The sequence below is a fragment of the Octopus sinensis genome, unplaced genomic scaffold (genome assembly GCF_006345805.1).
Source record: "Octopus sinensis unplaced genomic scaffold, ASM634580v1 Contig10832, whole genome shotgun sequence".
In the NCBI taxonomy this organism is placed as follows: domain Eukaryota; kingdom Metazoa; phylum Mollusca; class Cephalopoda; order Octopoda; family Octopodidae; genus Octopus; species Octopus sinensis.
The window spans coordinates 410,518-421,816 of record NW_021832226.1 but is presented as its reverse complement, the minus strand read 5'-3'; the positions used below and the strand labels follow the sequence as shown (position 1 = coordinate 421,816).

The 11,299-nt window shown below is 32.3% G+C and overlaps 1 protein-coding gene across 1 annotated transcript; it reads left to right on the top strand.

Moving 5' to 3' along the window:
• Positions 1-4,830: 4,830 nt before the first annotated feature.
• LOC115228608 (general transcription factor II-I repeat domain-containing protein 2-like) lies at positions 4,831-6,258 on the top strand. Its single transcript, XM_029799165.1, has one exon. The coding sequence runs from the start codon at positions 4,831-4,833 to the stop codon at positions 6,256-6,258; it is 1,428 nt and encodes a 475-aa protein (XP_029655025.1).
• Positions 6,259-11,299: the final 5,041 nt, after the last annotated feature.

The following is an 11,299-nucleotide window of genomic DNA, read 5'->3' as shown; positions in this document are numbered from 1 at the left end:
TTCCAACCCTAAAAAAGTTTGATTATTTCGACACAAGTGAATATAGAACATCTTTTTTCTTAAAAAACTAACATGGCCCAGGGGAAAAATTTAGTAAAAACGATAGTCACAGATAAGATGATTGGGATTTGCGCATAGACATTAAAAACTGACTTTACATGAATCCAATGAGCAAAATCAAGAAATGACGAATTCTGGATAAATATTCAAAACTTGGATCACTGCTAGATGACCCGGAGGACATTTGTCGAAGGAAAATTCTGGGTGCCACATACTCTAAAAATGCACCAAATTTGGATAAGAAAAAACATGCATCACTAAAACTTTGTGTCAAACTATGCAACCCAGAAACTGACTGGAATCCACTGGCCAAGAAAAATTTTAAATAAAAATTTATATTCGCTATGTAAATCCAGACCAATCTGCAATGATGCTTATTAGACTTTGTCGTCCTGCCTCTTTGATCGATTAGTGCTTGTAGAGATATGAGATTGGCTAGACATTTAAGACATTTAATCAAGTAGTAGTAGATAATCAAGTAGTAGATTAGAACGTGCTGTGACCCTTTCTTGCGCTTCGCATAACCCAGAGATTACTCGATCTACATTATTAATAGTTTGTCTATTAAGAGAATTCGTAGATGAGTCCAATGGTAATGGTTCATTTTATTAAAAATACATACATGCGCGCATCATAAAAATTTTACGAAAAAACCTTTAAAATACCATGTTTTGCTTAATTGTTTTGTCTTAACATCAAATCCTAGAGTATTCACATTTTTTTATTGGAAAAAATATTATGTAACGACCTAGGCTCGGTAACAACCTAGGCTCGTGACATATTAAAGTAACAATTTTAAAAACAATTTTGAAATTATTCAGTTAAAGATAAGACTTCCAAAAGTGTCTAAAATGATTAAGTCGTTGGTATCTGGATCTTTTTAAATTTATTTCTACTAGGAAAACGTTCGAATAAAATGAAATGAATTTTTATAAAATAAGTCAAATTTAGAATTATAAGAGGGCAACGTCCGAAAGATCGTCAGTGCTAGGATTTTGCAATTTGAATTGTGCATAAAGTTTATTTACAACTTTTTTGACCACAAAATCGCTTGAGTTATCGACCATTAAACGAATTGCAAAAACTCCTTCGTTTCCCAAATAATGTCTAACAAAGTATTTTTTCTTTGCTGTAGAATCTTTCGATGTTATCATAAAAAGTATGTATCCTTCATTTACAAATCGAAAGTATATATACCAGATCCATTTTAAAAGTCCCATGACATTAAAAATTCCCACTGTTAACAAAAAGAACCAATAAAACCCAAATAGTGCGTGTGCATATTTGTTTATTGGGAGAATACATTCTACTGATTGAAGATATGGTTCATTCCAATGTCCGATTTCTCTTATTTTGAATTGACAGAGTACATTTCTTGGAAAATATACAGATTCCATGCTTTTAATAACCCCAAGAATATCATTAAACATTCCTTGACTGAAGCTCAAATTGGTTTTACTGATAATAAAAGTTTCCATTAAAGTGATTTGTGATATCGAAATTGCAACGTAGAGAAATTTTATCAAGATATACATGGTCGACAGAGATTGTAATTTTTGTATGAAATTTGAAAAAAATTGTATAAATGAATTGGAAGAACTATTTTCGATTGTTAATAGTTTTTTCATGGATCTGTATTTATTGAAATACAACGATATATTGTCTAGGTTTTTGTTTTTGTTTTGTTCAGTATCAATATCTTCACATTTTCTAGTCATGCCGATTAACTGTTCAATATTAAGATCACTCATTCTGCAAATTGTTGACCATAATATATATGGTAGTCTGTATATTAATGCAAGAAACAAAGAAGCTAGAGGAATCCAGTGAAATATTCCAGCAGTTGGAATATGTACCATTTTTTGGTTATTTCCATTATTCGACAAAGCAAAAAATTTTTCTCCAGAATAACATGTTTCTTCAGCATATTTAACCATGTCTCCTAAAAATTAGCATTCTCTCGAATTAAACCAGTAAAATGGGCTGGACACCAGCAGTTGATAGGATTTCCAACTAAACTCTTAGTTGAAATTATGACGGAAATAAGTACAAGAACAGTAACTGCATAATAATGGTTTAATTTTCCATAGAAATCATCATTTTTGTTCGATTTTATTCGATTTTTTAGAGCAGTAACCAAATCCATTTTTGAAAATTAACCGTGCATCTTATATTTAAGGAAATTGATGGTTCAATATAATTCCAAATTTGGTAATTTTATTTTTTCTTAAATAATCACTTCCTAATATTAAATAATTTTTTTCATTAAATTTTAATTAACTAAAACATTTTTTTATAGGACCTGCAAAGAAACTCTTAATTATTGATTTGCCCCTTCAGTTAGAAAGGTTGAGAACTCCCGATTTAGAATAATTAATTTGCATGTTTATCACGTTTTAACTATTATATCGCTCTTTTCGATCTGGAACCACCCTTTTTCAAGGAAACAGACGAATTAAAACAAAGTCCGATTATATTTGGCAAAAAATACACATGGACGGGGACTGGCATTAGCTATCTAAAAGGTGGAATCCTCCAAACGATTTTTCGTTACTACGGACTGGGGTTTGTAATCAACCCGAAAATTAGACAGGAATGTATTCCGGTTGTGGACAGGATTGCGGTGCTTCAAATCAAATGAGGAACCAGACCCTGCTTTTGGATTACAATTATTAATGCGTACGCGCCGATAACAGGGGGCCTGGAAACGTATGTGTGGAAAGATACTAACCGTGGCACAAGGGAATCTTAATTAGCTAATGATTTTCCGTTAGTGCAAATATAATAAAAATACAAATTTGGTTTTGAATACAAAATGGGACGACGAAAAATGTCTAAATAACCAAGAGAATGGCGAGGAAAAAAGAAATCTTGGCATGGTTGTGTGCTTAGTGTCACCCTAAGCTAGCAAAAATGCTTAATTTACTCAAATCATAACTCAATTTTGAATGTGACATAGGTGGATGAACACGTATGGGAAACTGGTTACATTTCTTAATAACCTAAAAGAATGATGTGGAAATTCAATTTCCTATTTATTGACTTATAGTAGGTTGTTTCCATCAAATCGGTGGTTAATTGAGTGAAAGTCAAACTAAGGCTGTATAACAAGTAAATTAAAATGCACAAATTGCACGAGAGATCTTTCAAAAAGATACTTTATTTGTCCTTGTATTAAACTCATTTACCGCTTATTATTTCTAAAGTTTCCAAAAATCTCTATGTTCAAGAAAATCAGTGCACGTCGTTTTTAACAAATTAATTTTTTTATCTTATGCAAATTCATGACTAAGATGGTGTCTTTTGAGGTCAGAAGTTTTGTGGAGCTGAATAAGATCCTGGCCAAAAACTAGCTAGATACTTGATAGAATTGCCACAAAGCTAAGGTGCCAGTTTTAGCTAACAAATGACTGGCGATAACTTACAGAAACTCACTCGTCTGGTGTGGGTGGATGCGAAAAGGGCTTATGATTCGGTTGATTACGTCTACCTCCTTGAATAGCTGCAAAGATTTAAGTTGTCTTTGTGGTTTATCAAATTTGTCTCAACCGTGATACCGGTGAAATCTTCATATACTATGTCACCGGTTTTATAGCCCACCGGGTTGGATAACCCACCATCGAAAAAACTATCAAAAAAATATAAATATAATTTAAAAATCATCTGAAAATATAATTAACTTTGATTTTCTTCTTTTTTATCAGTTTTTATATTTCTGCCTGTTGCATAAATCACATATCATTCATTTTTTTTCCATAACTTTTTAATAACGATATCTAAAAGTAAAAAGATAGCCAAGCTAATTAAAGGCCTCACGAGACACCCGGCCAGCCTCGCGAGATTCATTCATTTGTGCTTTACATTTTTAAAATATTAAATAAATAAAATTTTATTTATTTAATGCGAGTCAATAAAAAATAAGAATTAATTCATTTAAAAAAATTCAAAATTTTAATCAAATTTTTTAAATCTACTTAAATGCACGTTTGATACTGTTTTTCCTATCTTTCTCGGTGATCTTGGAGTTAATAAATAAATAAATAAATACTGTTTTTCCATTATCTTTCATTTTCGAAATAATTCGAATTTGACTCATTACTTAGTTCTGCATTTGTTCCGTCGAACATTAACAATGCATTTATTTGATCTTCTGTTCTTTCCGAATCTCTTTTATCCCCCATAAAAATTTTGAAGGGCGCCCATTTGGTAGTTTCATGTTGTGTAATGTTATATTTGTATACAATTTCTTGATAAAAATCCTTGAATTTCCCTAGCATTCCGTTGTATGCACTTGTAGAGCTAATCCATCTTTTAATTGATTGATTAAACCTACAAATAAATTGACTATAAGAAACCTCTCCACTTGCCCCTGAACCCAGGGTGCTCTAGGTCGTCCACATATATGAGTGATGTTTAATTCGGAGCACATTAATTCCATGCATTTATTCTTGAACTCTTTCCCATTGTCTGTTTGCAAAATAAACGGAGGTCGGATTGAGAAGAAAATCTTTTTTAACTTTGAAGCAAAAACGATTTTTAAGCGTCCTGAGCTTTCTCCTTTTCTCTTTATCGTATATAGCAGACGTCACCAAACTACGGCCCGCGGGCCGGATCCGGCCCGCGACAACATTTTATCCGGCCCGCGCACTATTTCGAGATATTCAATTAATACCTTAATAATTAACTTAAATAAAACTATTTTGCAAGATTTAATTCGAAAAAAAACTTATCAGCATTAACGTTAAATTTTTCTTTGTTGCTATGTCTAATATGAAAAGAAAGGTTGACCGCGAATGCCGTGTATTCAATAAATTATGGGAATTGAAGTATTTTTTTGCGAAAGATGAATTAAAGCAGAAAGCTTATTGTTTAATATGCCACGAACATCTCTCTGTTATGAAGGAGTATAACATTCGACGTCATTATGAAACGAATCATGCTCCGATATATTCCAAGTACACTGGAAAGCTACGTGAGGATAAAGTTGAATCACTGAAACGCACTTTACAAATTCAACAAGGCCTTATAAAAAAAAATTTTGAAAATAATGAAAATGTAACAAGAGCTGGATACGAGATAACGAAAATTATTTCACAACACGGGAAACCCTTTAGTGATGGGATGTATATCAAAAATTGCATTATTGAAGCAGTTAATTGTTTGTGCCCACTAAATTCTTCCTTATTTGATGGAATAAGTTTGTCGGCGAGTTCTGTATCACGGAGAACTGAAGAGCTTGGAAAAAAAATATATTTACAAATTTGTGAAAAGACAAGTAATATGTTGTGGTATTCTCTTGCATTGGATGAGTCAGTTGACATTTCGGGAACATCGCAACTTCTTATTTTTATTCGTGGAGTTGATGAGAATATTTCCATAACTGAAGAACTGGCATCTGTTTGTTCTATTCATGGAACAACCACTGGAAAAGATATTTTTGATGAATTGGAACAAACTATAAGTGACTATAACCTTGAATGGGAGAAACTGAGTTGTGTTACGATTGACGGGGCAAAGAATATGGCTGGTTCTAAAAAGGGTCTAGTTGGGCAAATAACTAATAAATTGGAGGAATTACATATTTCAAACACTTTGTTCATTCATTGCATCCTTCATCAGCACGCACTATGTGCGAAGGCTCTTAATATTTCATGTGTGTTGAATCCAGTTATTCGCATAATAAACTTTGTTCGAGGGAGCTCACTTAATCACCGTCAGTTTAAAGTTTTACTTGACGATTTTGGATCTGAATATTTTGACTTACCATATTACACTGCAGTTAGATGGCTTAGCTGTGGTAATGTATTAAATAGATTTTATAAACTCCGAAGTGAGATTGATATTTTTCTAACCAGTAAAAATAACTATTATCCCGAATTATCAGATCTTGCTTGGCTATCAAAATTATCATTTTTGGTTGATGTTACAACTCACATGAATGAGCTAAATCTGAAATTACAAGGAAAGGAAAACTTAATTTGTGATTTCTACAGGATAATTAAAGCATTTCGACAAAAATTGATGTTATTCGAGTCACAACTTGGAGTACGTCAGTTTTCACACTTTTCTTGTTTTAAAAGTTTTTGTGAGGCAAACTGTAATGAGATCGACATTACTTTCCAAATTGGAATTATCAAAGAATTAAAACATCATTTTTACATAAGTTTTCTGAACTTGACAAAATTGAAAGCGATATAATTTTGTTCGAAAATCCATTTTCTTGTAATGTTGAAAATGTTCAACATGAATTACAATTAGAAGTTATTGACTTACAATCAAATGAACAGCTCAAAGATTGTCACAGACGGACCAAACTCGCTGAGTTCTACGAATATCTCAAGGATGATGAGTTTCCGAGACTAAAGAATTTTGCGATAAAGATGATTGCTATATTTGGCACAACTTACCAATGTGAGCAAACGTTTTCGAGGATGAAATATGTTAAGTCTGCCCATCGTGCAAGATTGACTGACGGACACTTAAAATCAATTCTCATGATAGGATGCAGCAATTTAAAACCAAATATTGATGAACTTATCAAAAAAAGATCACAGTTCCATAGCTCTCATTAAAATTTTGTTTACTTTATTTTTGTTTAAATTAGTTTTTATTGTAAAAAACACACTTATGAATTTCTAGTAAAATTATAATCCTATGCACGTGCTCCGGCCCGCGTTCATTGTGTTGGGGTCAATCCGGCCCGCGAGTGCAAAAAGTTTGGTGACCCCTGGTATATAGTAGTTGGTTAAAATTTTTTATTTCATTAAGTTGGTTTGTCGTTAATTTCAAAAGAATTGAACAACCCTACTTATTTTCACAGTTTTTAAACTTTATTAATAAAAAGTTAGTTTTCACGCTAAAATATTTAAAAAAGAACAATAAATTATTAAAATAATTAAGAAAATTATTTTTTTCAATGAAATTAAATATATGAAAAATATTATTATAAAATATGGCAGTAGGTGGGTTATCCAACCCAGTGGGCTATAAAACCGGTGACATACTATACCAAATGCAGTATAGGCGGAATTAAGTTAGAAAGAGGCGCAGGATAGGGCGACAGTATGTCTCCATTGCTGTTCGTCTTCTGCCTAAAACTGCCGAGTAGAGTCTTCACTGTCCGATACGAACAAATTTCGATCGAGCATAATCAAAAATATTTTGCATCGACCTTCTCATATTCATAGACAACATTAAACTGTCCGTTCGGTTTTCAGAGGTCCTCCACTCGATGGTCAAAACTTTGAAAGGCTTAATGAAGGCCGTTGAGACTGAATCTCAAATACAAGTCGGTGACTAACACTCCTGTGTGTGATCTGGTCTGAATTTTGGAGGAGTACCAAAGATATAAGTATCCCTTGATATACTTTATGAAAACGGGGTATTTGCAAACCCTAATATTAGGAGCCCTCAACTGCCTCCATAACTTTGAATACAGAGTCTCCGGGCAATCAATAGGGAAGGAAATCACAATAAACAAGAGAAAATAAATCATGACAAACTCCCTGAAATTCAATATTAAATCTGACTATCAATCGAAATCAAAGATAAATTAAAATAAAGGGAGAGTTTTGTTTACTTTATCTCAAGTCTACCAAATTCACTCAAATTCGGTTTTAGGAAATAGGTTACTCCAAACTTTTGCTCCATTCAAAGTCAAACTTCTTCCACAGAAACAAATAGGGGAGTCAGTTTACAGATTGCAATGAAATACATGACCTATGATGATTTACTGGAAATTCAAATTCCTTTTAAAATAATGAAAAAATAGAGCACCTTTGATGGTAGTAGCCATCAACTAAGTGGCCAATTTATTATTTCTAGAAGGAAATACAAAAGTCAGTTTTTGTGAACTTTAAAAATTAATCATTCGGGGCTTTTTAGTTTTTTTATTCAATGGGACTTGCTCTGAAAAACGCGATCTCAGTGTTTCAAGTTTTCTGGATTTTTGTATAAAGACCTTTCCGGATGTTTTCTTTTTAAAATATTTATGGAGTTGGTCGTAGAATTAACACAAATTTAGAAACAGATCATTTCCAATAGAGTGAATGATTTGGTTTGGGCAACCTGAGAGTTTTTGATGCTCTGTTCGACTGTGTAATGTTTAGTGGGATGGTGATAGTTATAAAATTAGTGACTTCATTCGTACGTAGAACGAAAAAATCATTCAAATTCAGTGAATCATCTTGGGAAAGTCAGGACTCTACGTTTGTAGATGACTTTAACTACTTTTTACGTGGTTTGTTCATAAAGAAGATAAGAATATCTATCGAAATTAAGAGCCGCACGAATTTTGAAATAGGAATAGGGTTACCAAACAATCGCGCCGTGAAAGTAGAGGATTAAGTGACGAATCGATGCAAAAATACAATTATTGACAAAATCCGACTTGATAGTTGGTGATTTTTGAAACGTGCATTGGAATCAGAAAAGGAGATATCCGAACATTAAATACAGTTTTAAACATCATCCAAATACACGCAGGAAATAATCAGTAAGATTGGACTTTGGTGGTAGAAATATGCGCGCAAGAGTATAAATGAAATGGTCATCTCAATTTTGTATTTAAGACGAATAAGCACATTGAAGACTATATAAGATATCAAAAATATCATTGATATCTTGGGAGAGATTAACCTTGTAGTATGATAATCGCAGAATTTAACCCAGTCAGAATGTCGGCCTGCACATACATGGTTAAATTTTTGAAATGAAATTGGGAGAGTTTTTGGAATTGATTTTAATTGTTAAACTTGGAAATTAAGTCCTAAACGATTTCTAAAATTTCACTTGCACTTTTTAAAAAAACCTGAAATTTAAAACCAAACTATATGGATAAATTTATTTTTAAAATATTATAATATTATGCATTTTTGACAAACAAAATTTTAATATATAAAAATATTTAATATTGCCTTGTGCTTTATCGCTTGTTGCTCTTTAACTTTGATTAATGAAGAATAAAAAGAATGTTTTGGAAATAAGAAATGGCAACAACACATTTAAAAAGAAATGCACTTCATCAAATGCTCCGTTTTTAAACGATTTAAAACTACAAGGATCTCAGATTGATGCCTGCCCATGGGTTGCAGATTCTGATATTCTAACTGGAATTGTAGGGTTTGACCGCGTTAAAATTATAAATTAAGACTCGATAAGGAAATTCGACTTTTTTACGACTATATGCGACCTACCGAACAAGAGATAAAAATGCGACAAGAAATCGTTTCTAAAATAACATGTTTGGTTAAGAAAAAGTGGCCTGAGATACGAGTTTAAACATTTAGCTACTACGTTTTTAGGTTCAAGTTTTTGGTAGTGTGAACACAAATTTGGCTCTTCCTTTGAGGTAGGACGTAGGCTATTTTACTCATTTTAGTGACATTGATGTTGTCTTTTTTTGTAACTGGCTTGAAACTCCATTTTACGAACTTCGGGATTTATTTTTAAATTCAAAAATTGCCAAAACTGTACAAATTATAGATAGAGCAGCTGTATATGTTATAGCTAATTTATTTTAGGTTCCGATATTAAAAGTTACAGATTTTGCAACTAACATAAAAGTTGACATTTGCTTTAATCGTAAAAACGGGTTAATGAACGATGGACAAATTAAATTGTACATGGATCAGTATGGAGACTTGAAATATCTCGTTTTTGTTCTTAAATATTATTTGCTAAATCTGGGTTTGAATGAGGTCTATACTGGGGGACTCTCTTCTTATGGGCTCATATTACTTCTTGTTAACTTCCTCCAAGTAGATTTGCCGTGATTTTTACAAAATCGTAGAATTATAAGCCAAGTTTATGTACTTTTAAACCAAATAACTTGGGAGTTCAGTTGATGGAGTTTTTGCATTACTTTGGATGCATTTTCAATTTTGATGAAGTTGGAATTTCCCTTAAATATGGTTATTTCAAAAAGCCATATAATAGTCATCCTAGAATCTGTGTTCTGGATCCAATTGATTCTAGTTTGATTAATATCTTATTTTAGCTAATGATATTACGAAGGGATCTTTTCGGATTTTGAGTGTTTTTGAAAATTTTGGAAATGGATTTTACTATTTATCGAATTCTGTGATCCCAGGGAATGGAAGACGTGTGCGCAGTTTTCTCCAAGGTCTTTTTCAGGTCGATGAAAATTTGAGTAATTTTCGAAGATGGGCAAAAATGGCATATTTGTAAATTATTTTTTTATTAAAACTCTCTTTTTCAAAAATTTTTACTCGTTTTTTGATATTTTTGAGTATTTAGGCTGCAAAGTCACACAAATGTAATTCTTTTAAAAACTTATAATATTTTAAATAAAGATATCCTCAGTATTTAAGTTAAAATTATTTAGATCAGCGGTTCTCAGCCCAGGAATTTTAAAAAATCAAAATATGTTAAAGTTAAAACTAATTGTGTAATGGGAATAAATATTAAAGGACAAACTTGGATGCTAACTAGGATAAGTGGCTGAAAGGGTATTTTAAAGCCTAAGCGTCAGTAAAACGATGCCGCACTGCGTATTGAATGGCATTTTTCGCGGAGCACGTCGGCCGAGATTCGCTGAAAGAGCCAGCTCGTCTCCCTTGGTCGGTAATCAAGTATAAACAAAAACATTAAAATTAGTCTGATTTGATTAGCGTGGTTTTTCATTCTAGTTATGGTTCTTAAGTTGAATTAGGATTCACTGTTTCAAAAAATGAAATAAAGGCAATATGCATGATTCGCCATAGAATTTTGGAAAGCAATCCACTGACACTTTCTCAACTTAGGCGCCACAAAGAGTCTGTAAACCCACTTGAATTTTATTTGGTCCAGATGAAGTTACCAAGCTTAAGGACATAGAACACTATAGATGTCATTTCGACAAAATAATGATCCCTTTTACCACTATTTTTTGTGGTGCAACAATTTTTCAATGAATCGTAGAGATCTCTCCAATTTTGGGGTTAGTTTGGATTTTAAATCCAAGCCATGCTCCAATTTAATGGCATATCTCAGAGTTTTCATCAAAAGTTCAGCGTGTTTCTTTCTTTCACAGCTTCTGAACCATTCTTAAAATCCATGGAATGTAAATATCAAAGCTTGGTCACTAATGCTCAAAAAATACATTTGTCTTCGGATTAAAATTAATTGTAAGTTGAACTTCATGAGAGAACATAACCAATATTTTTTAAGTAGATGGAAATTGGGTATTCTTGAAAAAATTTGAGACAAGAAACTTATAGAATATTATTAGAAATCCACT

What these genes read in the sequence shown, in the direction of transcription:
- LOC115228608 (XM_029799165.1), top strand. Translation starts at nt 4,831, where the DNA reads ATGAAAAGAAAGGTTGACCGCGAATGCCGTGTATTCAATAAATTATGG.